At 37.5% G+C, this 26739-nt stretch overlaps 1 protein-coding gene and 9 non-coding genes across 11 annotated transcripts; 8 read left to right on the forward strand and 2 right to left on the reverse strand.

Moving 5' to 3' along the window:
- Positions 1 to 1494: 1494 nt before the first annotated feature.
- On the reverse strand, positions 1495 to 5786 carry LOC126868329 (uncharacterized). 2 transcript variants are annotated; one of them, XM_050623667.1, is made up of 8 exons: positions 5634 to 5786; positions 5136 to 5198; positions 5002 to 5067; positions 4879 to 4920; positions 4364 to 4431; positions 4147 to 4263; positions 2775 to 2965; positions 1495 to 1787 (listed from the first exon to the last, which is right to left on the reverse strand). In XM_050623667.1, exons 2-8 carry the CDS (start codon positions 5184 to 5186, stop codon positions 1588 to 1590), a joined length of 735 nt encoding a protein of 244 aa, XP_050479624.1. In that variant the 5' UTR covers positions 5187 to 5198; positions 5634 to 5786; the 3' UTR covers positions 1495 to 1587. The 2 variants fall into 2 exon arrangements, with proteins under 2 accessions (XP_050479624.1, XP_050479623.1); XM_050623666.1 differs by having other exon boundaries at positions 4147 to 4274; positions 4360 to 4431.
- A 12050-nt stretch (positions 5787 to 17836) lies between these two features.
- Positions 17837 to 17908, forward strand: Trnaq-uug (transfer RNA glutamine (anticodon UUG)). Its single transcript has one exon. It is a non-coding gene; the product is annotated as a tRNA-Gln (tRNA).
- A 92-nt stretch (positions 17909 to 18000) lies between these two features.
- Trnaq-uug (transfer RNA glutamine (anticodon UUG)) lies at positions 18001 to 18072 on the forward strand. Its single transcript has one exon. It is a non-coding gene; the product is annotated as a tRNA-Gln (tRNA).
- An 83-nt stretch (positions 18073 to 18155) lies between these two features.
- Trnaq-uug (transfer RNA glutamine (anticodon UUG)) lies at positions 18156 to 18227 on the forward strand. Its single transcript has one exon. It is a non-coding gene; the product is annotated as a tRNA-Gln (tRNA).
- An 83-nt stretch (positions 18228 to 18310) lies between these two features.
- Trnaq-uug (transfer RNA glutamine (anticodon UUG)) lies at positions 18311 to 18382 on the forward strand. The gene has a single exon. It is a non-coding gene; the product is annotated as a tRNA-Gln (tRNA).
- Positions 18383 to 18460: 78 nt separating this feature from the next.
- On the forward strand, positions 18461 to 18532 carry Trnaq-cug (transfer RNA glutamine (anticodon CUG)). Its single transcript has one exon. It is a non-coding gene; the product is annotated as a tRNA-Gln (tRNA).
- A 368-nt stretch (positions 18533 to 18900) lies between these two features.
- Positions 18901 to 18972, forward strand: Trnaq-uug (transfer RNA glutamine (anticodon UUG)). The gene has a single exon. It is a non-coding gene; the product is annotated as a tRNA-Gln (tRNA).
- Positions 18973 to 19061: 89 nt separating this feature from the next.
- On the forward strand, positions 19062 to 19133 carry Trnaq-uug (transfer RNA glutamine (anticodon UUG)). Its single transcript has one exon. It is a non-coding gene; the product is annotated as a tRNA-Gln (tRNA).
- A 92-nt stretch (positions 19134 to 19225) lies between these two features.
- On the forward strand, positions 19226 to 19297 carry Trnaq-cug (transfer RNA glutamine (anticodon CUG)). The gene has a single exon. It is a non-coding gene; the product is annotated as a tRNA-Gln (tRNA).
- A 541-nt stretch (positions 19298 to 19838) lies between these two features.
- Trnay-gua (transfer RNA tyrosine (anticodon GUA)) lies at positions 19839 to 19931 on the reverse strand. The gene is made up of 2 exons: positions 19895 to 19931; positions 19839 to 19874 (listed from the first exon to the last, which is right to left on the reverse strand). It is a non-coding gene; the product is annotated as a tRNA-Tyr (tRNA).
- Positions 19932 to 26739: the final 6808 nt, after the last annotated feature.

A 26739-nucleotide genomic window follows, 5' to 3' on the forward strand; every position in this document is an offset into this window, starting at 1 on the left:
GGACACTCGGCCGCAACTCGCAGCGATCGGATCGGCCGATCTCGTGCCGTGATTCGTTTATTCGCCAGTTTGTCTGGCGAGAACCGGTGCGAACAGTTAACAACCATTTTTCACTTTGTTCTGATAGCGCACGAGTTCTATATCTTATCGGATAAAACAAGTACAGATTCGTATTTAATCGACTTTCCACTTAGTATGAATTTATTAATTAATTTATTAATTCCGTATTATTTCTTTTCCTCTAGATGCGGTATTTCTAGTAATCTCTAGTTTTAATTGTTAAAATATAGAGTATTACATTTTTAATGGAAACGTTAAGTATGGAAATTGTTAGAAACAGTATTCTTTTTAAATCAAAAACTACTCACTCTAATTTCTTTCTACGATATAAGCTACTGGAAAAGTAGAACATGGACTTTTCTTTGAAACAGTTTTATTTATATCGCTTAATAATTTCAGTTTTCTTCGTTAGTAACAAATAACATTTTGTTAAATACAAGTACCAAACATGTTATTGTTTTGTCAACATTAACAACATCAAAATGTTCTTCTCATTCTTCAATATCTCGATACACAACGAAATAAACATTTATATAGAGAAATTATTTTTCAACAACAGCTCTACACACGATGTTTGCTCTCACAATCCTGAATAAATGTATTTTCCAGTTCCACGATATATCCTGTGTACGTAGAACAAAAAGAATTTTTCTTCGAGTAAACCAGTTTGCCCAAGGGCAATGATACGTGCGCGTCCAGATCAGACAAAAGATCAGTCACGTACTATCTTCAAAGTCCATATAGATACGTTTGCTTTACTTCGTATATTTCCATGATAATAAATTTTCATAAATTCGTTTAAGTTCGGTTAATTGATTTTGCTTTAATACGCACTTTTCTACGCTGTGTGCGTTGAAACTTGATTCTATTTTTAATTTCACTTTCCCACAGAGTCGTCGTATACGCGTTGCACTCTGACACACGTCTGTAAAGACGTCAGCGTATTTCGTAATTGCTATAGTCGCGTGAGAAAAAGTTTGATAATCTAAAATGCATGATCGTGTAATACGAATATTGTCTTTCCTCGACACCAGTATTCGACGTAAACGTGCTAATTAATTTTGCCAATTACGATTAACGATATGCACGAAGTAAATATCCAATGCATGCTGATGAATAGCTGAATGACTTGGCAGAAATCTGCAATTTCGTTGAATAAGCATTGAGCTGTTGTCGCGGTAAGAAGTTTATGTTAGCTAATGCTCGCGAATATATTACGTATTTATATTCGTTCGGTTTGTTGTTAGCGGTAAGTGTCATAAATGAGAAAGTCTCGTTATTCGGATACGCAGTTTTTCTGTATCCGGAGTTAATGTTCATGATATCAGAGATGCTTAATCCCAACAAGTCAATTTCCCTAGAAAAGGGCAAGCAATATTTTATACATGTAATATAATTACGTATAAAGGAGATAAATATAAAGTAGAAAGTGTGTAATATTTCCTATATATTATTCGATTTATTGCAAACACTTGTAACCGATATATTTAAGAAATATATTACATAGTCTATTTGTATGCAGTATATTTAAAATTTTTCCTGCGTGAAAATTGTAACGAGACCCAACAACGATCTGGTAAAAGGTGTCACGTTCTTCAGAGACTCGTCGTGCAATTTTTTCGCACTAAAACGCGTCGAAATGCCACTACTAGCGAATTTTCCTGATCGCTTTCTTCGTCTATCGTCTCGTCGACGATCTCCAGCACTCCACATGAATTTATCAGGCTCTGAAATCATCAAGTATCATAAAAATCACATTCGACGTGAAAAGATGTCCGAAAAGTCGTGTCTAAAACAACGTATGCAACTTGCTAAGCATGTATGCAAATTTCTATGATTCACGTTCGTGTACACAAATTCATAATTTCTGTCAGTAACTTATAAAATAGAAAAGAGAAATCGGTGATATTTTATTCTCTCCTTTTTATTGAAATTAGTAACTCGGGTAAATTAGCTGTCGTTTATGACAATAATTATCTAATTTGACGACAAATTACGAAATATTAGGTTGTCCCAAAAGTTCCTTTCGTTTTATAAGGAAGTGGTAGATGCACAACATTTTTTGTTTTATATTATTTTATCGAATTACGTTTGATCCATTTTATTCTACTACTACAAAATCGATCATACATAAATCCATAAAATAACATAAAATAAAAAATGTTGTGCATCTATTATTCCACTTATGAAACGGAAGAAACTTTTGGGACAACCTAATATTTCGTGGACGTAATATAAAAATCAAATATTACCACGGACATAACTTAAGACTAAGTTTTCTTAAGTTTCCTTTGTAACGTTAATTGCAATATTTAGAAACGTTTCTATTTAACGAGAAATGTAAATTTATTGAGAATTGTGGATCTTTGAAGCCGAAATAATGTTATAGGAACACTAAATTTATACCGAGGATTAATATTAAAATAATGAAATATTTATTTCATGAACGATTCCTTATATATTCATCGATACACACTTGCACGCGTCTCAGCACTTTCTTCTATACCCGACTGTTAACTGACTCTTGACCGACTGAAGAGTTTACATTCCTTTGTTTTCGAGACGTTGCGGACACATATACTTCCACACACCGACACTCGCATACAAGTATCTCTACTACGCATTTAACCTAGTCCAGCACAGAAAATTATACATATCTCAACAAAATTCTATATAAAAAAAAAAGGTTACAGAATGGATAAAATAGCGCTTACGGTGATAAATCCCGGATTCCTCGGAAGCTTCCACGGATCCGTAGTTACTTGTGTCCGATTTTTGGGGGTGCAGTCGCAGCTGAAGCCGCGGGAGGTGGACGACGTTGGCCAGGAGGTCGAGAGACAAAGATCCCATACTTCCTAGGTGGAGGTTCCGGTGGCTGCGGCGGTGGAAATGACGGTTCGAGTATCTTCAACACAATGTGAAACATATTTCTATTAATTTTCATTAACGTTAATTCGATATTCGATCGATAACGAATCTCTTAGATGCTATAATTATTACCAAATGGATTACAGGTGTTCATCCATTTACGAGAAATGTAAAAATGGATATAGAGGTTTCTTTTCTAATATTCTCTCTGGAGAGCATACTCTTTTTATAGAACTTAGAGACGATTATTAAAGAAGAAAATTAATTTACATAGAATACAACGAAATTTCTTTAAAGTAAAAAACATGCAAATAATTTTACCAAGTTGTTCAAAATTCAAACAAATATTATTTCTAATTAGCATTTTTGTGTATATTTATTTAATTCTCGCCTGTCGGTTTCGAATGGCCTCAAATTATTTGCAATTGTAAAATATCTATACTCAATACAACAATACAACAACAATCTATACTCAATACTTTTTTTCAATCGTTGACGCTAATTTCTCTAGTTCTTATTATATCTAATCTAATCTATCGAAGTAATATAAATAGAATAATAATGGAAGAGGAACGAAAAGTATTTTTTATAACAAGATAATGTCAGAGTAAACACTATGCTTCCATTATGAAAATTAGCAAAGGTATGCAAAACATACAAAGCAGAATACTCATAACATTTAAGGGATGAAGCAAACATCTATTTACGTTCTATCTCTTCGATCGTATCCCTAGTACCGCAAATTTGTATAAACATCCACAGACTAATTATTATCAATAAAGGATTACCGCAGTCCATTATCCAAGCTATCTATCGATACATTACGTAATCAAGACACACAATAATCCTAACAATAATACGACGACAATCCTATCGGCGTCAGCATTAACTCTTACACGGGGTTCGAAAGCCTCGACTATTCCGTTGAATGCGTCTTAACTAACCGAGAGTCCTATGGTTTTCCCCAATTTCGTTCGCCAGACACCGAAATAACTTTACACGTCGCGTCCCGGTGGTCGCGAGTTCCCTAACAGAATTCCTGAACAATCTGTTCGTCTCCGTTTTGCTGGCGGTTTCGGAACGCTGGCCCAAGCTGTTACAACGACTGACGCAACCGGTAGTAAGAGGTAAACCGCCCTCCCCGTCTTCATTTTCTTGACAATTACAGAACACCGTCACGTAGGGAAAATCGGTGCACACAGTTTAATTGAAACGTACCTTGAGATTCTCGAGCGAGACCGTTCGTCCTTCGCCAAAACACGGTCCCGCGCGTTCGTTTTCTCGGTCAGCGACGTCGCCCGCAGAACTCTTGCACGATTCTCCACTGGATATGTACTGGAAATCAACTACGAATTAATGACAATCGAAGAATTTCGCTATAGAAGCAATTTCAATGTTATGTTTCATATAGAAGAGATATTTTTTCGATACTTTCTTCACCACTTTCTCTAGTTCCAGTAGCTTGTCCTCTGCGTTGATCAGCTCCGTGCTTAGACGTTGCATCTGAATTATAATAATTTTGTTGAGATTTGATAAAGTAAATGAATCTTATGGGGCTAGGAGTTTTGCAAACTTAATTCTATCGTTGCTTCGTCTTTGAGATTATTTTGCAATTAATTTCATTTTTTTTTTTTTTGTAGTTAAAAAGTTTGAGTTGGGCTTTAAGATAGTATGGAAGATTATGTTACGTTGTAATTCTTGTTAAAATCGTCAGATTTTTGTGTATCGAAACGAGAACGAGATCGAAGAAATAAAAATTCGAAGGTTGTAAGTCACTTTTCCTGAAAATCACAGTGGAAGCTACCCCTTTTTTTGTAACTAAAAATATTTCGTTCACATGCACCTATGTTTTTACTAATTATAGAATTAAGTTGTTATAGGTGAAATTATAAATAAAGTAGTCTTTAGCCATATTTATAAGATTAACGAGACGGTTGAACTTTCAGTTACCTCGTCTTCCAGTTCCTGCGATGTTAATCTCTGCGTTTCTTTCTGAAAGTGTTTAATGAGATTCGCTTATTCATTGTTTATTGTGATTTTTGAAAGAACTGAAAGTTTCTTCTAGACACTAACCACTTTAACCACCGCCTCGTCGTATTCCGTTTTCTTATCTTTCAACGCCACTACGTCTTCCAGTCTCTGCAACAATCGTTTAAACGAGAAATCGATACGATTGAATTTCTATTATTATCGATCAGTCGACGCACCGTTCTGTTCTCCTCCATAATTTTTAGCATCTCCTTATTCGCCTTCTCCATTTTTCTTATCACCTGCGGTTAAGAAACAAATTAAGCCTTCTAATTAATTAATTAATTAATAATGTAATTGAAATTTTAGATTTCTATAATTAGCATGATACTAAATTACTAAATAAAAAATCTAGGAACGTGGACACAAATCTTTTCGAAGATAATAGAAGCGTTAAAAAAATCATCGCAGTCGCATCAATCACTGTAACTAATTGTTTTAGATTATTGGCGATTCGATTAAAATTATCGATAGATTATTACAGTTTTCGAAGAAGATTGGTTTCGAGTGATAAATTGTAACAATTATAATGTTCGTTTTAGAGTTGCTCAAGCTTTATGGAAGAGAAATTACAAGAGCGACAGCGGAAAATTCATTGTATGGTAATTTTGGATTACCTCGAAATGTTGAAAAAATTTGTCCTAAATTTTCTGACCAAAATTTACAGTTGTACTTACCGTAGTGGCGTACCACAGAGCAACGTAAAAAAGTATGTGCACCAGAATGCAAACGTAGACGTTGTCCAACACGTACACCCGTATGAACGACTGTGGCGCAATAAGAAACGGAAGTCAGTAGAAATCACGCGATGTCTCGTGATTTTCACGGTCTTTACTTGACGATCGTATACATCAACGAGCTTTAGAATCGGGTAGGACTTTGCCAGCCGGGAGAAGTAGCTCTGCTTCTGTAAGAACATCCCCGCGAATGTAATCCATTAGACGGGATTGCCAAGGATTTCGAAAATTCCTCACGAAGGTTGGAAAATATCGTCGATAGAGAAATACTCGACACGAGAAGCGTCTCTTCGATAAACGAGAGACGAAAATCTGCCAGATGTTACATCACGTACGTTCTGAATCGAGTAACGATTGAATAATCGACTGTCGATTAATCGAATATTTATGACATTTGAAAATAATAAAGCAAAGTTTAAAAAGCAAAGAAAGTATTTTATATCCGTAAATGTTCTATCTTGTTCTATCTTCTCCTGTTGCTTTATATCTTTTGAGTGTTTGATTTATGGCATCTAAAAATAAATTCTGATATAGTTTCGAAAGCAAACGTTCGAAGAATGAAAAGATATTGTATGGTATTTTATATCCTTATTCGTTTTCAAAGAATTACGTTCTCTTTATTAAAATTGGAAAATAACGTTTGATAGATTGCTTGAAATCGAAAAAGCATTCACCTGCTGTTTTTAAAGGAACAGAATTACGCTCTGTCTAAATCTCGTGATTACCAGCTTACCTATTAATTCAAGAACAAAGCATTAGAATAATAATGTTAATTAATTCGCACGTGCGACGTATGTTATTTCAAAACGAGTTATTCTGTCTTAACGCTCATTTCACAGCATAAACTAGCGCGACCAACGTGTGGCGTGACTCACTGGTGGTTCGCAACAGCTTCATTTTATGCGATAACGTGAACCACCGGTGAGTCACGCTATTTTTTTATAATTTTTATATCGCTATCAAGATTCAAATTCAATTAGATTTAGCCACAGAGAACGGTATCGATCGTTTACGATAATTACCATCGTCCAGACAACAACGTAATATTAAATTCGAAAAGAAAATCTCAACAAACATACGCTCGAGCAAAAGCATTAAATGTATAATTAAAGTGAAATTTTACACCCAACGAACGTCATAACGGACTAAATTTCAATTAAGGTGTCGATTAAACCAGATTCCATAAAGAAACTAATAACACATTATTGGGGGTGTCATTAATTAACAGGGGACATAATTTACTTGTATCCGTTGGCCAAAGGAGTGATCCACCGATAATCGCGTATTATTAAACCCTGTTCACGGCAGCTTCAATGGCTGACTTAATTTCGCAATCGTCGCGTTATCGCTTGGTCGATTCGTGATATAATGATGCACCAGCCATGTTGACAATGCCGCCGATAATAAGCTGCGACAGCGGCAGCTGTCGAAGGAAATTAATGAGGGGAAAACAGAGAGCAGGAAGAAATAAAAAGAAATAGAAAAAAAAATAGAAAGAGGAAAGGAAGTGCAAGACTTTCGCGTGTACATGATCTTATTTCCTAATTAGTAAATAATTAGATATTCGATTTGAGAACGTACATGTACATGTTTAATAGAGATAGTTAAGCTTGGTCGCGTAATTCCTTGTTATCATTCGTTAAGCGAGTCGACTCGAAATGAGACGTATTCCAGCGATTTTATCACAATCAGCTCGTAAAGTAATTCGCCAGTAATTTACGAAGATGCTAATTGGTTCGTGGCGTCCAAGTGCTTTTAGCGAGTCAGCCTTCGCAATTTCACGAGGTTCGATCTCGAAACCGCGGCCTCGAAATTATCGTCGAATTCTGCGTTAATAATACAAATGCTTTTCCCGTGTTTGCGTGTAATTTTCCACCGTCCGATGAAAGAATCGCCGAAATACGATAATTTTAATGCGTCAGCAACGAGAATTTATTCGAACGATCCGCTTAATATCGCTAATTTTACAACGTCTGTATCGTGATACGGGGTGGCTGAGGGGTGAAAGAAGAATCGAAACGCGTTTTGCAAGAACGTGTGAGTGTAATATCGATAATGAAGAGCGCAAGCACGGTGAATGAAAATTATGAACACGTTTATTGATTTATAACGTGTGGGCTTGCGTTTTAATTGGTTTAACGTTTGTTTAATGTAGAACACGATATCTGCTTGTAATGTAAAGCACTATGATGAAGATGTTTAAACGGAAACAATTAAAATGCTTGCTTCGAAGCTAATTAATACTATAACGGTACAAAGCGAAGAATGGAAGAAGAGTAATTATCTATGTTGCTATATGGCAGAAATTTCATTTTAATCCCTTGACTTTCAACGAAGAAGTTGTATTCGCGGTATCGATCATAGATTCGATATTTAAACCAACGAAGATTGTGTGAAATTTAAATTTCAGTTTTGTAGATTTGTAGAGGACTTTTAAATAAATATTATGTATAATATTTCAATATTATATGATACGACATTGCAAAGTAACGGTATCACCTAATGTTTAGCTAAAATTCTTCCAAAGAAATCATAAGAATTGAGCTAATTGAATGTTTCGAAATATTTCAAATAATCTTATTTGTTATTTAATGCTTTCGAATAATCATAATAAAAATCAAATACTGAAATTTAAACGAGGTCCATCAATCGGATTGAAAAGACCGCGTGCACGGAATTAACGCGCGCAATTAAATCGCACAATCGCACAGCGTGACATGAAGTGAACAAAAATCGGAATAATCATTGTTCGATTTTGATCTTATTATTCGATGATATCGTCAGTCTGTAAATAATATAAATGTCAATTATAATTTCATATACGTAATTATAATTATTTAAATAACCTAATCCCAAAAATCGATGGAGGATTAGTAGAAATCGTTTCTGCATCACGATCTAATCACTTGAAAATTAGCTCACTCGTTCATTATACATCATACGGAGATGATATCGAGAAGGTATCGAGTTTCAGGAAAAATCCACATTGTATGAATTTGTTTACCTTTGTCCTGAATTCTCATTCAGATAACACACTGTGGAACACGAGAACGTTGCCTGCAAACGTGCGAACATGGCATACGGACGTGTGAACCTGTTGTGCGAACGTGGCTAACGAATTTCGATTTGTGTCGCGAATCCTCATTCAAACGTCGCCCTGTGAATCGTCTCGGTCAAGGATCACCGTTTCGCGCGAACGAAACAGCCCAAACAAAACTATAATTTAGCAGGGAACGCGACATCGAACAAAGCGTGGTAAAAAATTCAGTACGCCGCGACAATTCGCTCGCGCGATCTGTCTCGCATCGTTTCGCAAACAAGAAGCGTCGCTACGATATCGATTCTTCGTCGACCAATCCACCAGTATCCGTGTTCGAAAAAAAAAGAAAAAACGCTAGAATGGTACTAAAAGAAACGAAGGAAAAATATAGAATAAAAGAAATTGTGAGTAATAACGTTAATTATGCAGTCTAATATCAATCTACTTAACGTAAGAATTAATACCTAACGCAAAACATCGTGGATTTATCATCTCTCCCTGCGAGACTTATTATTATTATATACGTCGAAGATGAAAGAACATCGGGATTTGCCGTCCGGAATGTTGGGAAAACCCCCAATACCCTAGTCCAGACTTTTACTATAGCTGCACTTAAGTAATAAAAATAAGAAATAGTTTTAACGTTCCAATCTGACTTTATGACGATGGGTTCGGGCTCGAAGTGACATAGCGGGTCACTAGACGTAGCCACGGTCACGGGAGGGACGTGTACCTGACAGAGGTATGAAATGATTATATGGCTCTCCTTAAAAACAAAGATTGACCAGAGAAGTGGGGACAGCGGTATATAAGGGCAGTTTCTGTTGGATCACGGGTCAGTTAGTTTGTTAGTTAGTCGTTGGACGAATTGCTGATTGAGTTATCGAGAAGTTATCCGAATCGAGTATTACGTTGATACTTGTCCTCCCGTGGATCGTGGATTCGTTATCGAACCTGAATTCGTTGTCACCTTAGACACACCCCATCATAGTTTTCCTCTGTGGCATCATTGGGACGAAAAGTTATTCTTTTCTGAGATCTCATCGACGAAGAGAGGAACACCTTACGATCTGTGAGTATTACACGTTTGAGTTAGATTTTGTGAGCAAGTATATCTATCATTCCGTTGACCGCGGATTCGTTATCGAACCTAAGACCATTATCACTAGTGTCGCGAGTGCTCAATCGCCGCGGTTGATTGTCGAGTCGGTAGTATCCATACTCGTGTTAGCAGACCGTACCTTTGTTATACCACAACGATGGCCAATTCCAATGAAGATTTATCAAACGCCCACAACCCTATTCCTGACTCTTCTCCGACGTATATATCTTCGAATCTGTCATACTATTTGCTTCTTTGACCGTAATATTTAAACTAGTCATCGAGTGACATAAAAGTCAGCAAATTAACAAAAATGGTTTTGTCCTTTTTCCCGTATTTCCCACTTTCGTACGATCTCCACGCTTCTCCATCCTTGGAAAGAGATCATCCATAACGCCAACAAATCTCTCGTCCACCTAAACGCTAGACAAACGCGTTTGTCCAAACAATCTAGTCGGGTCACGTTAAAGCATATTAGAAATTAATCCCGGGGCGATCGACGTCAGCATTCGATTAAATAAACAGGAATTAGCACATGAAAGACGGTGGCGATGGCACGACAATCGTCCACCGTTCGAAGAGGGAAGATGCCACTTGTCGTTTCCCATCGCGCCTCGCGGCCTCGGGGTTGACTAACTAAATACGAAGTTAGCTCCGAAAATGGGGCCCGGGGCCAGGGTTAAACCAACCTTAAAAAGCTTCGTTCGCCGTGCAAACACGCCGCGAGTCAACTGCGAAAACACTTGAGATCACTTAGACGAATCACCGTTCCCCTTTTGCCACCCTTCCGCTTGCGATTTCCGCCCCTGTCGCTGACGAGTCGATGTTTATGTAAAACAGTAGCCGATATGGATCGACGAGTATCTCGGTTTGGCGTGCCTGTGTGTGTTAAACGAAACTCTAGCCGTGGCTGGATCCACTTGACGCGTCAAAAACGTCAGTTACACTGATACCAAGGGGGTGGATCGCTTTTGTCGGCACCGGATCCTGGACTATGCTTGCCAGTAGGAATTCGAGCATCTTCGGGGCGGTGTTGTTATTTCCAAGAGGGTGGCTGATTGGGTTGAACGATTTGGAATCGGGGATTGCATCTAGCTGCTCTTATTAGCGACTGTGCTTTTCGATTATGAAAACTGGTAGGCAGTTGATGAAATTGATATTTGTGGGAAAAATTTTCAGAGATCTTCATGGCGTCTTTCTACCTTCTGGAAGTTGATTCTTTAAACTACAGATTGGATTTTTATTGTTCACAAGGCTATATATAAACGAACAAGTTTCGTATAACACTTGTCTGTTTCGATCTTCGAAGTTGAAGTGATTTATCATATCCTTCTTCTTTCTCCTAAGTCAGTGTTGAATTTCTTAAAAAATAAATGACCTCCTTTTCACTTATTGCAATCTATGCTCACGGTATATCATACGACTTATGCTTTATTCTAAAATACATTAAAAAAATATGACGTTGGTAACGTAATCACTCTTCTCTTCTTCCCAATTTATAGAGTTTAATTTATGAACTGTTATAAAATTCCCTTTTCCTATTTCGCAACTTTTAATTTCCTCCCCCGACTCCATTCATAGATATTAATTTTACATCCAAACTACGATCTATTATTTCCTCGAATAAAAATCCCCTCAAAATTTATAATACCTTAACTTTGCCAAACTCTGGCAAAGATTCGTTCCAGCAGGTTGCCTTCCTTTGGAACAGAGCATGTCGAGAACGTTGCACGGGGAGCAAACGCAATTTTCAGGCGAGAGAACCCCCGGTAAAACAAACTCGCGTCGTCTGGTCGTTTCACGAGCGAGTTATCGCGCGATCGGCGTGTAAGAGGCGAAGATAAAGGCGAACAGATATAGAGAACGGATCGGTGGGACGAGGGCTGGCTTGGCAGGAGCAAATTGGTCGGCCAGGGAAAACAGGATAACGCCGGAGGATTGTGGATCCTGTGGATGCTGCGCCTAAATAGAGGCGGGCAATAGCATCGGGACATAATCGATTTGCCGTGAACTCATCCGTAATTCGGGGCCACAGTCGGCGTGACAAGAAAGTCTCGACGTTGGCAAAGGCGCCAGCGAACCGAGAAATTACTCATCGTTCTGATTGAGGTTAATTAATTAGATAATTAAGTCTCCCCGCGACAACGACGACGTCGACGACGACGACGACGACGACGGAGAATGGAGGATGATGTTGGATAGAGAAATGTCGTGCTGCAGCCTCCTTCCGTTTTCTCCCTTTTTTCCCAGGAGATGATTTCGCGATGGTGATCCTCGTTATAAAAATGTTCCTCATTATTACCAGGACTACCCTCTCTGACGGCCTTATCTCATTAATGTCCTTGTTCGAATCCGGGACGTTGCAACGCTCCAGGCGAGATTTCGACGTTTCACGATGGAATTCTTGCCTCTGCGATAAGTAATTGATGTTTAGCGAAGAGTTTTTCTCCTGTTGAAATCGCCCCATGATTTAACAATGCTAGTTAATTAATGAATACAGGTAATGGTTACCGAATTAGGATCAGACAGAAAAATTATGAAATGAGTATAAACTGTACGCTATAAGATTTTGTATAGATAGCAACTAGTTCATTACTGTATAATCAATATGTTACAGAATTTCTCTGTAGATTGTAGATGGTCGAGTTGCTTTTTCTATGGCCTGCTTGGACATTTGTCTATAATTAAGTATATTTGATAAAAGAGGATCGATTTGGCTGTTATAGTTCGATATCGGCACATAATATTGCAAATCGAATGGATCGTAATGCATTCATTTTCCATTTCACGCGCAATTAGTCTCGTCATCGAATCGAATTTTCCACTCAGCAAGCAAAATTATTTTCCGTCGTGCTTTCTATTCATCAGCCCGTGGAAAGGAAACAATAATAAAAAGCGCCAATATCGCGTGACACGTAATAAAACGTTATCAAGAGGGACAGCGTCGAAAAATGCTCGAATTAATTTTGACCCCCCGATCCAACCGAATTCCCAGGGAAATGTTGAACCAACCGAATTATGGAATAAATATCCGCGATATCTCCGGCAAGATATAAAATCCATCGCGTGAAAAACCCATACCTTCACGTGTCTCTGACCGTCCAAAAAATTCCGACGTGAAAAATAAAACCAACGATAAATCGATATATCTCTGTGTGTCGTTTTATGCGACGATTTATTTTTTACGAACTCGAACGTTATCGTGGATAACGACGAGGAGAGAACGACGATGCAGGCAGGGTCGAGGCTGCGTATGAAAGAACTCTTTACACGTGGCACTTAACGAGAATCTCATAATCTTGCAGGAACGTTGATCTGCCACCCGCCTTCTATCTCTCGACTTTTCCCTGTGCGGCCGGAAAATCTCTTTGAAGCTCTGCCCATTGACGCTCGCGGTTTAATATTCCGTCACGAATATTAATGCCCTCCCAGCAACTGCCGCTCGTAAATCAGCGAATCTCTTCCTCCGCTGATGCACTTTTCTGTGTGGTTTTCCCGCGTTCCTTCTCCTCCATTCGCTCTCCCTCTTTCACTCCTCTCTACAGGGTGGTCTACAGAATTGTTTCAGACGTAACTCCGTTATTAACACACTTAAAGAAAAATTTCAAAGGAAGAAGACGAACGTCTGAAAGACTGCAACATTTGTAGGATTATAGATTCTTTACAACAATAATCGTATTACTTCTTAAATGCTAAAATGAATTTTTTTTTTATGTAGATCGAATCCTTTCGCCATTCAATAAATAATACTATTTCATATATATATTTACAGATTGATTTCAAATTTTACTAACATAATGATGATATGTTTAGCTTATTATAGCGATAATAAAATTTCCAAAGGTTTCGTATAACATACATAATGTCTTCATAAAATCTTTCTACAGTACAGTGACAGCAGAAGGAAATTTAAAGAATAAAACGGAAAAAGACGCTATAATTTTAAAAAACTTGGATTACAATTGACGAGAGAAATGAATGTATAATATGATTATGTATGGGTTTGGTACAGAAAACAATGTCTAACACAAATTCCACTTGTACAATTCCACGCAAGTATCGGTTTTAAACTTTTTTATGCACTGTAAGTATTCTGAATACTTTCGTTAACCAGCATAAGCAGAAGAGTAGCGTATTACGTCTCAGACCACATTAAGAATAAAGTTACGCTTTCAAACAGTTACATGGATCACCTCGTATATTTTTTCTCTTCCTTTTTCACTCTCGACCCCTTCACATCGTTTCCTCTCCTCCCTTTTCCCTTAACTCCCGTGCAGAGTTTTCTCCTTTCCTTCCTCTTTCCTTAACTTTCACAGCGTCTTTCCACGTTTCCCTTTTTTTCACTGCATTTCTACTTTCCTTTGTCCCTATCATTCGCGGTGTCTCCTCTTCGACTCTCTCATTCTCTGCCACGAAACGGTGATTCTTTCGATCCAGTCGCTCCCTAGCTCGCGATCCTTACTACGTCGCGAGGACAGCCTCGCTGATTGAGAATAATGCGAGGTACCAATTACTCGCTGGCATAAAGAGGAATTCATTAGCGGGAGAAACGCGCCGCCGGGGCATCTCTCTGTTTGGCTTTCGAAGAGGGACAAGGATACGACAAGAAGAGGGTAAAAGGGAGAGCAACTGCACCGGTTGCACGCGGCTTTTGTGCAACGGGATACGCCACGCTACCGAGCACTTCCTGCATTGTGCCTCGGGACGACGCGTGGTCGAATATTTTATTCGGTGCGAGGCACAGAGGTCAATGATTGACGCTAGTCGCGCATTAATTAGAAAAGAAGCCGCAAAGCGAGTGTACTTTGGTGCACGTTTGTCGTCAGGTTTTTGGTGAATGGTTCCGCGGAAACTGATGACCCAGTGATACACGTCTCGTGATGAAATTGGGAAAGGCGAGCAGAAATGTCACTTTTTTGATGATACGGTGGAAAGTGGTTGGAAATTCCACTTTTTCGTGAAATTGGGAAAGTCAAGAGAAGTAACATATTTCGTGATGAAATTGGAAAAGTGAGTGAATTTTGTTGAAGTCTAGGAAAACTACGACTTTAAGTTTTTAAATTCAGAGAAATAGGACGGGGGATATATTGGTAATTATTGATATTGCCAGGAATTCAGATTTTTATGAATATGATTAGAGAAATGGAACTTAGATTCTTACAAAATAAACGAAGAACACAAGGATGAAAAATATGACGTCACATTTCTCGTATTCTATAGAATAATTTTAAAATCCGATTTATTGTCAACCATTTTCATAACAAAATTATCTTTGCACTTCGTTGTGGAATTAAATATGTGTTTGCATAAATGTAGATATTTGTCTTTCGGTACACTTAAAAAATACATTAGTAATATTAATATGGACTATTGTTAATTAAATTACACTAACATAACAACTAAACAAATATCATTCGTTTCTTAGAAAACAGTACACATAGATATGTCATCTACTTTTACAAGCTTTATATCCTCTAATTTATCAAGTTATAGTTCTTCTCAACTATGTCATATTGAAATGCTTCTTTTCCCAACAACCGATAAAAAGTCATCTCTGCTTTATATCCTCTAATTTATCAAGTTATAGGTCTTCTCAACTATTTCATATTGAAATGCTTCTTTTCCCAACAACCGATAAAAAGTCGTAGAATCAAAGATGAACTCATATTTTCCCCGTGTAGTCTTCAGTAATAAGTAATAACTTTAAAACGTTTTCTTGACAGTATACGATACTGATAATGTAATAACCAAAAAAACGAATCGATACTTAATCTCGTAATCGATATCGAAGCGTAATTTCTCGGTAAATTTTCGTGTCAATATCCTGCGACGAACATCAAAGATATCCATCCTGTTTAAATAACGAGCGTTAAACGTCATTCTGTTTGCACTGTTGCGCAAAGTTGTAAATCCTGTCTGCACAAATGGCGAACATATATCGCGCTGTTTTCTTTACTTCCTTTCCCTTGTACGATCACGATTACACCTTTATGGTTTTACAACGGGGACAGATTCTTTTTATCTGCGGATTCGATTGGACGGGGAGGATCCGCGTTTTCGAGAACGACCGCTTCCTTCGTGTCTTGTTCCCTTCGAAATTCGCTTTATCGTCCCTTTCCTCCGCGTGTGTACACTTATTTCATGCTCGGTGGAACATCGGGTCTCCGAAGGAAAGCAGCTTGCTTACTCGATAAGAGGCAAAGAAATTCTTGCGAAATTCCCCCTAGCAAAAGGGCCCTCCGCGACGCGTAATTTAGAACTCGTGTTACGCTGCAAATATGAGAATTCTACGAATCCTTTCAACTTTTGATTATCATCCTAAAATTTCGATATTGCAGATCCGCGTTTTCGACAGAAAAATGAAGTTCCCATTTTCCCTTCTTTGCAATTTTCCTAGCGGTTTTATTTTATTATCGAATGGTTCATACCAAAAGAGACTCTTCTCTATGTTTGCTTCTGTTCAGAAAACCCAGAGAATACTCTAACGAAATCTAATTACTGTTCAATACTTTTTAAATCTTTAACAAAGTATTCGTTATATTATAAAATTCTGCAAGTGCATTTTTAACTAGATCATGGAATTGCGGGACTATAACAGGGGTTATTTTTGTAAAGCTGCTTAATTTCCATTCGACGATAAATCAGAATATAGATCGTTTTTCATAATACAATTTTACCATGTTGTGAGTCTTACTCCTGGCTACTAGTTGTAGTATAATAATGTACGTTTAAAATTCCCTTTTGTCTTTGTTTTCAAAAATACCATCACAAAGAAGTAATGAAAATCTGGCACGATCTTTCTCTTGTAAATTGTCCCATAAGCCAGACGTCCCGGTTCCAAGCGCCTCGTGTTTAAACTCTCTTTCCTTTCTTTCTCCGCTAATACCACCGCTAGACTGTGCGAATGTTTATCCGCTTATTATTTCAAAAACGTAAAGTATAAAATGCATCTTATCACGCAAAAGTATACGAAATACTCAAGATAAAGAGTTTACTACGATATTTAGTCGATGGAACAAATCTCCCTTAAAGCTACGTCTCTCGAGCTGCATCTCTAAAAGTATGAAAATGCATAAACATTCGCAGTCTAACTATGGCAATGAAATAAAAAAAATCTTTTGCAAGCGCAGCGTGATAAATCGCCCCATAGATTTACATTCCTCTCTGTTCCAGGCGCCGCGTGCTTAAGCGCGGCGCCCAATTATCAAATTAATTAAATGCATCGAGCGTGTCCGCGTGAACGGTGGCTGAATCATCCCCGTGGCCCGAAAATCCGACTGAACAATAACACTTGCTCTGTCGGCTGTCATCCGAGGTTGACAGGACCGCACCTAGAACGAACGTGCCGCCTGCCTGGGATGCTGTCAGTCAAGGATCAGCGAACCGTAAGAAGAGCCATTGTGAACGAAAGTATAACAGAGAAATGGAATCGGAGCTGTCGCGGGCCGATCGAGGGTCAAACAGAGCCTGGGTATCCGCGGCTATGGGGTTGCTCGACCTGATTGGACGTCAAGCAGGAGAACGCGTCGCGCCGTCCGAACAGAGAATATGCTTTGACTGGAAATTAATTCGAGTGGTTTCCGGACTGAGACGAACGACTCGAAAAGTAGGGAGGATTGCTGGCTTGTTCGTCGATCGAGATTGTTGAATGTCATTGTGGAATTGATTGGTACATTGGTGAGGGTGGAGGATTGGAGCAAGTTGAAGAACGATTTAAAGGCTGGTAATTTGATGATTTTTATGTTTTAGGTAGACGTGTTTTATTTCTGTGATTTTCATTGTGTGCGTGTGTGTGAGTTTGGTTTGTTGGGAAAAAATGCTGATAATAACTGAAAAAAGAAGTGGAGGATTATGGTAGATAAGTAAAATGCGCATAGCAGAAGAATTAAAGCCCCGATAAGACACGCGGATTTCTTGGTAATCGTGACCTACGTAACAGCTGGCAATATCGAATGCGATTTTGATAATTGTCATGTATTGGCAAGAATATTATTAACAAGAGGTTCCATGGTGTAATGGTGAGCACTCTGGACTTTGAATCCAGCGATCCGAGTTCAAGTCTCGGTGGAACCTATACTTTTGCATTTACCGTTGCAATAATTTATTATAAAGTTAAACAAATGTTTCAACAACAATAGGAGGCGTAAAAAGTTAATTAAATAACAGGTTCCATGGTGTAATGGTAAGCACTCTGGACTTTGAATCCAGCGATCCGAGTTCAAGTCTCGGTGGAACCTTTGTTTTTGATTCAGAAAGTCATTTAAATATTGATAAATAATTTATCAATTAAACAATTTAAATAAATACCAATTCAACAACGGGTTCCATGGTGTAATGGTAAGCACTCTGGACTTTGAATCCAGCGATCCGAGTTCAAGTCTCGGTGGAACCTTTGCTTTTGGTTCAAAAAATCATTTAAATATTGATAAATAATTTATTAATTAAAAAATTTAAATAAATACTGATTCAACAACTGGTTCCATGGTGTAATGGTAAGCACTCTGGACTTTGAATCCAGCGATCCGAGTTCAAGTCTCGGTGGAACCTACGTTTTTGCATCATTTATTGCAATTTTGAAAAATGTTAGTAAAATAAGAAAGTAGACTGAAAATTGTTTAAATAGAGGGTTCCATGGTGTAATGGTCAGCACTCTGGACTCTGAATCCAGCGATCCGAGTTCAAATCTCGGTGGGACCTTCAATATTTTTTACATCTTGAAAATTTTAAACAATAAGTTATTAATTTTAAAGTCTAAGATTTTTTATATTTTGCTCGTGCAACAGGTTTCACAGGAAAGTTATAGTTTTTGAAGCTCCTATTGTTAGACTATGACCGTATAAAATGAAGTTTTATATAAGTTATTAAATTTTCTTAACAAACTACATAACGGTGAGAAAATCTTTATAAAATAAATAACCAATACAATATTGAGATAGAAACAACATTTAACTTATTATTTCAAATTTTAGTACGAAATATGTAAACTTAAATTTTATAAAAATATTAACATTTGAAATAAATAAAAGTTCAATACGATGTAATATTAAAAAATCGATCGCATGTGAGGTTCCATGGTGTAATGGTTAGCACTCTGGACTTTGAATCCAGCGATCCGAGTTCAAATCTCGGTGGAACCTAAGTAGTTTTCTTTTGATTGTGCCGATATATTTATATAGGATATGTTTCTGTAGATAGAATACATATATATATAAATCGTTAACCAACCGGTTCCATGGTGTAATGGTTAGCACTCTGGACTTTGAATCCAGCGATCCGAGTTCAAATCTCGGTGGAACCTGAGAAAAATCTTTTTTCTAAATCATTTTTACTGTAATAGCGGAATATTTTTCGAAACCTCGATAGGGGTGAGAAAAACTACCCCTTCCAAGCGGTCTCATGGTGTAATGGTTATCACTCTGGACTCTGAATCCAGCGATCCGAGTTCAAATCTCGGTGGGACCTGCTTTTTTGCAATCGCTTTTTTTTTGGTATTAATAGAAAAATCATAATTATTTAATTGATCAATGTTCCACAAATATTTCTCATAATTTTTTCAATGATTCTAACAACAAAACATGTGATTGTGTGACAAACTAATGTTTCTTTTCATTCAAATATTTATAGAAGTGACATTCAGCAAGAGGAACACATATTATATATATAAACACATATTACTAAAAATAATCTAGTTGAAAATAGGAAGCTTTACGATAAATCAAATTTCTTTAGATCTGATTCAATTCTGTTTATATAGCGAATCGTTTCGAATTAACTTATAATTTAATCTATATATTTTATTCAATTAAGTTTTCACAGTAAATTTTTCTTCTTATTGATTTCTTATTTCATAACTGTATTTATGACCAGATAAGTTTTTACGCAAAATTGTATAATACCTTTAACAGTTTATTAATAATATTAACAAATGTATATAAAAGATAACAAATGGATATCTGTATGACAAATATTTAATGCAAAATTATAATTCACGAAATAAAAAAATTCCTTCGAGCCGGATTCGAACCAGCGACCTATGGATGTCCATCTTTTACTTTCCAACTACAGTCCACCGCTCTACCAACTGAGCTATCGAAGGCTTGAGGTCCACTTCTAATTTTTCATATATAACCTAAGATATTATCCTGGAATTATTAATCTTTAATAAATTAATTATTTATTAAACAATAACAATAATATTTACCTAGTTATACATTTTCACTTATAAGAAATCAATATTTTTCATAAATTCTGACATTTTATCCATCACGTAAAGCGAAAGTAGAATTAGGTCAAAGGAAGATCTATATGTAGAACTACCTGACCTACGTCACGAACGAAGTGTTGCGTCATGCCAAGCCTTCGTGCGTAATTTGAACATCAGAGCGTACTTCACCCTTATATTCTGCTCCTAATTAGCAATTACTAAGGGACGTGGAATTGGATAAATCGTTCAATTACTCCATACTAACTTTATTCGACTAAATATCCATAGATTATGAAATACACCGCTATAACTATTCTGGCTATCAGGAATCTTTCTCTTGGATTTTCTTTTTGCCAGAAGAAATTAATATTACTCTATAGATCCACTTTCGCGCTCCATTCTCAAATTCTCAACTATTACGGGGTGTAAAGCTACATAAATCGCTCCATTACCTTCCAATAACTTTATTCAACCAAGAAAGAGCTTCACTTTGTACCCTTTCTTTTCCAATATGGACCAATGTTACTCTATATTTCCACTTTCCTGCTCCACCCTCAAACTGTTAATTATCAGGGAACGTGAAACTGAATAAATTGCTCAGTCATCTCCCAATAACTTTATTCAACTGAAATAGACGTAATTTCATCTGTTCTGAACGTAAGGAATTTAATTCTTGTGTCTTCTTCTTCCAATATAAATCGATATTACCCTATACTTCTTCCAAATGAATCTATTCAATTAATTGCCTTCTAGGAAGATCATTCGGCCAAGACAGAAACGATTGTACTCATATTCCTCGCAGAAAGTTTCGTTTTCGAGCCTTTATTCGCCAACATAGACTACTAACTTCGCCTATCAACAACATCGTCGAAGAGCCACCACCGAAATTCCGATATCCAAAGCAGGACAACGTCGAAACTGAGGCCGACGATCGCTGACGACGCGTTCCGCCGTGCCGCGATCCAGTTATCACTTATTTACGACGTCTCGAGGCAGCGGACGAAAAAGAATTGCGTGTCAAAGGCGGCCGAGACTGAACGTCGTGAAAATTTTATACCCCGTAGAAATCCTCTCTCTATCTCGTGCTGCACGCCAATCACCATCAAGCCATCGTAGAGCGCCGCGTGTTTCATGGCTCGATACAGTTTACATAAAACTATAAAATTATGGTCGTAGCCGAAAACTCACCCTGCGAGGAGAAGTATAGAAGATCACGAGGAACATGGAACGAAAGCATCGGAAGAGGAACACGATGGAAAGGTAGGGAAGAGACGCAGAGGAGAAGCTATATCGTAAAGTCGATGGGGTATTTTTACATGAAGTCATTAAACCCGGTTTACTGCGAAACAAAGTACCTCGACGTCTCTCTGTGTTCTTCATCTCGTGTTCACAGCTGCGCTGTTCGTCGCGTCGCTTAATTACTCCTCATCGCCGAATTAAGGAGCTAGATCGCGTTCTGCTTTAACGAGAGACGAATGTTTAATGAGGGACCTCCCGTGGGCCACGTATTTGCAGAGACAGTTTTCACGGTGTAAAGAAGCTTGTTGTACGTTGCGAACGTATTTCCTTTCTTTTTTTTTTTTTTTCTTTCGCGACAATTTATTGAATTAGCTGGGAGTTTAGAGAGAAAACGAAGGCTTTTGGATATGACAAATTCCAGGCTCGTTCTTCTTCTTTTTTATTTCTAGATATGTTTTAATGAATCGCGAAATCTACCGGCGGAATTCTGACCGTTTGACAGAGAAACAATTTACAATTTTTGACTTGGATAGAAAATTGAAGAATTAGTCTGAAGGATGTTATATAAATTAATTGAATACTTATCTGTTAGTTAGAAACTAATCTAAAATGAGTCAAGTAATAACTTTAGTTATTTAATTACTTAGATGCACTCAGAGTAATTTAAAAATTAGATGTTTAGATAACGCGCAACCTACTCTGAAAATATTTAATTAAGGTAAAATGCGGCTATAAATAAATTATTGGGATGTAGTACAATGAAATAGTAATAAAAGAAAATAATATAGCATACAAATAAAATGAAATGTAAAATCTACAACCTCGTACTTAGATTTTAGGTCACTTGATATCGAAGAAGAGCGAAAAGGAAAAATACAAAAAGTAATTTGAGAAACAGCAATAGCTTTTGAATTAAGGTTAACATTTGAAAGAAAATGAACCAGTACAATTTTTCCGACGTATCAAAAATCTAGGTCCCATTTCCCCTAAAACTTCCAATTCCATCGCAATCCCATTTCCTTGCGGAACTGAAGCAAGTAGATTTTTCCAGGTCATGGTCAGACACGAAGAATCAGACGCTTCTCGTGCGACGCTTCATTCGATTCGTTGATTTTTTGTTTCTGCATTTCGGTCAGGAATGTCCACATTGACCTAGAAGCAACGAATTCGGCTATTTAGACGATAGTACTGCTGACGTAGCGAATTTTTATGCGCAGTGACGAAAACCAAAGAGATTGGGACCGAGCTTATCGAATTTACGATACGCAATCGAGAAACGAACGTAAGCGATGCTTCTTTTTTTTTTTTTTAATAAAATCGCTTATCTAACTGATAGCATTTCCATATATTTCGTACTGTATTTTCGTGTTCTCCTCTGTTACTAAGGAGAAAGATTCTTAACCCAGTTTTGAGATGGGTTTTGTGAAAAGTCCAAGACTTTCGTTAAATAAATAGAAAGAAGCACATACGAGAATACAGAAACATGAGAATAAGGAATAATATGCTCTGAGAAATAGAACGAAAGATTTTAGAGAAACTATTTTGTAGATAAAATAGTTATATTAAATTTAAAATGTATGAGATAATGTATTACTTGTTGGATTGTTTTTTGGAAATAATATTTTCCAGATGCCTTGTTTGATAACGACTATATTGTTATAAGCAGATTAGGAGACTCTCTATCACTCCAGAATTAATTACTGAAACTTTATCAATCTTGTTTTATTTTAATCCCACGATGAAATGTAACTCGTTGACATACACTTTTAGTCCTAAACTAACGCCGTCGATGGGATTGCTTGGAAAATACTATTTCTTATAGAAAAAAGTAAATCAATAATTATTAAATTACAATATACAATCAAAATTTCTAGTGATAATTTTCACAGACGAAACAACCAAACTACTATTGTATTTTATCTCATTTTTTAAATAAATAATCCGTATCTTTGAGAATCACCGTCAGACCACGAATTTTTAAACACCTTTGGGAAAGTTAAAGATGTACAAATACAGAAAATTCACGTAATAGCGATAAATCTGTAAATTGTCCAGAATAAACTACTCATTACGATATTTTTAGTGAGCGAACCAAATAAGCGAAACGAATCTTTATTCAAACTACGCTCCCTCAATTATATTCATAAAAATAGAAAATTGTATAAATACCCGCGATACGATTATCACGCTTCATCCCCAACAATAATCTTTGCTTACCGATATTAATTAAAACATCACCATACCCTAGATCCAATTTCTTCTAAAAGAAGACTCCACTCTTTCCAAAACCATTAACAATTACTACCAACAAGCCACCCCATTCATCGAACCCTCTCACTTCCAAGCAACCATTTGCAAAACCGTACCATTTACGACTCAATTTCCTAACACTATATCTTCTCCTCCCTTTTTACCCTACTTTCAAATATTCGCGTTTTAAACGTTCGCTCATCAAAGGCATCCACCGGCGTCGTTTCCCGCGCATACATTAAAATCTACCTTAAACGTCGCGAAACGGAGAACATCGACGAGGGACGAACGAAACGAGAGATCGTATACGGGGATCGCGTTGTTAAAACGCCGCGTAGACAAACAATTTTTAAGGGGCAGTTAAATCGCGACGTTGTACGTTCCTCGGTGGTAATCATTCGATACGGTAGAGGGGCCATTTCTGGCCCATCCGGCGGGATACGTTTTACGAACCAGCTCGCTGTGCCTTCCTCGTCGTGCCACGCGCTTTTTACCCGTATAAAAAATTTCGCGTCTTATTTAAACGTTCCCCAAAGCCAGGCTCCATCTCAGCTTGGCAAGCGGGTAGGTTCGAGAGAGGGAAGACGAGGGAGAACGTCTAATATCGTTCTTTTTTTACGATATAAGTTCGAGGGTGTGCAGCAGAGTCGCGAAGGGTTAGGTTTGTCGAAACGAAGAAGGTTTCCGAATGAAACGGATTATAATTGACGCGGTGGCCATAAATCTCGAGCGTTTGGGGTTTTATGGTGAAACGGGAAATTGGCTCGAGATGCCTGCGACTATTAAAAATATGCAAAGTTTTCTTAACCCAAGACGTCGATGTCTTCTTGCATTTTTTTCGGTGACAGGGGTTTTATTCGAGCGTTGAGCTGGAGTTATAAATCTCGTTGAACGACTTAATGCGTTGTATTGGTCTTTTAATTTAATCAACGTTTTGACCAAGTCATTTCTTCAAAATTTCACTTCCGATGTGTATCAAAAGGATTTAAAAATGCATTAAAACGTATGTATATGTATCTTAATATATTCCTAATTAAATAAGAAACACGAATGAAGATCACGAAAATTGGAAACTAAGAGATGTATCAATTTTTCTCACTTCGTATCAATTTGTTGCAGTTGAAGTGCCGAATGGGTCGTAACCGAAGATTATGGACAAAGAATGCGATAAATCACATCTTCTCTTTTATTCTCTAAATACAAATTTATCCCATCCATTAACCATTCCAACGACTACCTCGCTTGAAATATTTTTTACACTTGCGCATGTTACGTAGATTCTTGCATCTTTAAATATCCCATAAATGCATAGAAACTTAGTATATATCATGTTCGTCTCTTATGGTCTTCAATTGTAAACGCTCGTAGACTGTACCAGTCGTATCTATATCAAAAATACACTATAGTACGTTTTAACGAATAAAACTAAATCGAACGTGCATTAAGAAGGCTCTACTCTCGTCGTGTCGGCTTTATCAGTCACGAGCAGTCGCGTTAACTGATCGAAGCGTCTTCGACTGATCGTCGTGCGCTCGGTAGGGCGAACGCCGAAAGCGTCTTCGCGGTTGTAAAGTCGCGTCTTATCCGCGAGAGATAGCGAGACGGAACAAGCGTGACATTGAGGAGACGTTAGAGGCGCGATACGATTGGATAACAAACATTTTATCGCGTTTAATTTCGCGCGGCAGGCGTTAAACTTTAACAGCTTCTTTGGTAATAAATAATATTATGCACGCAAGTTCTCCGCTGCCTGTTTTCCTTTAGGGCCGTGTAAGAGCCGCGGGGCAATTAAATAAAATGCGATACCGTTCGAGTTATGACTGGAATCTTTTATGGTTTATGAGCACGCCGCGTATTCCTTAAATCGGAGCATAAAGTAACTTCGCCGTGGCTTATATACGACAGGGCTTTTTCAGTTGGCTGGAAAACATTTTGAATGCGAGGGATTTATCGAGTACTTACTTACTTTTGGAATAAAAGCGACACGGGCGTGTTGGACGTTCAATTAGAAAATGGTATGGCGACAGGAATCGTTTAATTTCTTTCATAATGGATGGATGTATCGATAAGTTTTGGTTATTTTTTTAGCGGGATTGGTACGTCGAAATTTTACACGCGATAAACGATAACGTATCGGAATGTGTAACTAAATACGATAGCAATACTAGCGTGGAATTAATAACTGTTTTATTTCATCTTCTACGCTCACATCGATCAACGTGGTTTCTCGAATAGCTGGTGGAATCTTTTCTATTTTCTATAACAGTATGAGAACAGTTTATTTCAAAGACAACAATAGAAGCAGTTCGCCGGTGTTTTAATCTGGTGAAAGCTTCACGAATTCCTGTTCCAAATTCTTTCCATATTCTATTAGAATTTTAAAGCTTGATGTAGCGATTCAATGGCAGTGGAATATAATAAAAATGAAACATCTTTCACGATTTTGTTGAAAATCTAACTAACGATAAATCAACAATTTTATAGCTGCAGACTTATATTGGGTTATATATCTTCCTAACAAATCTCGTATGAAAAATTCACCCATATATTCAGAAAAATATAGAAAAGTATATTAAAACTTAAACAAATCTGCATTCAATGAAACCGAAATACAATGAAAATAAAGTACGATTACATTAATGCAGAGAAGTAGTTGAATCTTATAAACTTAGATAAGACCATCGCCATCAAGAAATCACTATCAGCAGGTTCAGAAATAAAATTACACTACAAGATTCGAAAGATCTTGGTACAAAACGATCTCTAGGATCGGTTGACGACGGTGTGGCAAGATTCTTGATACCGTCTGCCCTGTCTGGATAGTCTATCCGCGGACGAGGTGCAATTCCGCGGGCAAAGTGTTACGGACGATGGCTCGTGTGATTCTCGATTACACGTTCCGTCATTACGAGGCCGGTATTTTATCGTCCAACTGAGTTAGGGCGGTTCCGCTCGTTAACCGGAAACTTCCAAGGGATCGTCTCGGTGAAATTTAAATTGAGAAAGTATTTTACGAGCGTGCGACAGTTTCACGGTGGCGTTGTCACATCTTGATGAACTTGCTGTAACGATCGTACGGGAACGTCGTAGTCTGGGCCCCCCGTTTTCCTTATCCTTCGTCGTCCCAGGAAATCTGATTCGCGAAATCGGCCATTTTCCAGGGATTAACGAACGGTGATCGCTTATTCGGACCATTTATTCTCGATTGCTC

This window comes from Bombus huntii, chromosome 8 (genome assembly GCF_024542735.1).
Source record: "Bombus huntii isolate Logan2020A chromosome 8, iyBomHunt1.1, whole genome shotgun sequence".
Classification (NCBI taxonomy): domain Eukaryota; kingdom Metazoa; phylum Arthropoda; class Insecta; order Hymenoptera; family Apidae; genus Bombus; species Bombus huntii.

What these genes read in the sequence shown, in the direction of transcription:
- LOC126868329 (XM_050623666.1), bottom strand. Translation starts at nt 5,186, where the DNA reads ATGGAGAAGGCGAATAAGGAGATGCTAAAAATTATGGAGGAGAACAGA. An exon ending in TTATGGAGGAGAACAGAACG is followed by an intron (nt 5,068 to 5,135) that starts GTGCGTCGACTG and finishes CGATTGTTGCAG; the next exon opens with AGACTGGAAGACGTAGTGGC. An exon ending in CGCAGGAACTGGAAGACGAG is followed by an intron (nt 4,432 to 4,878) that starts GTAACTGAAAGT and finishes ATTATAATTCAG; the next exon opens with ATGCAACGTCTAAGCACGGA.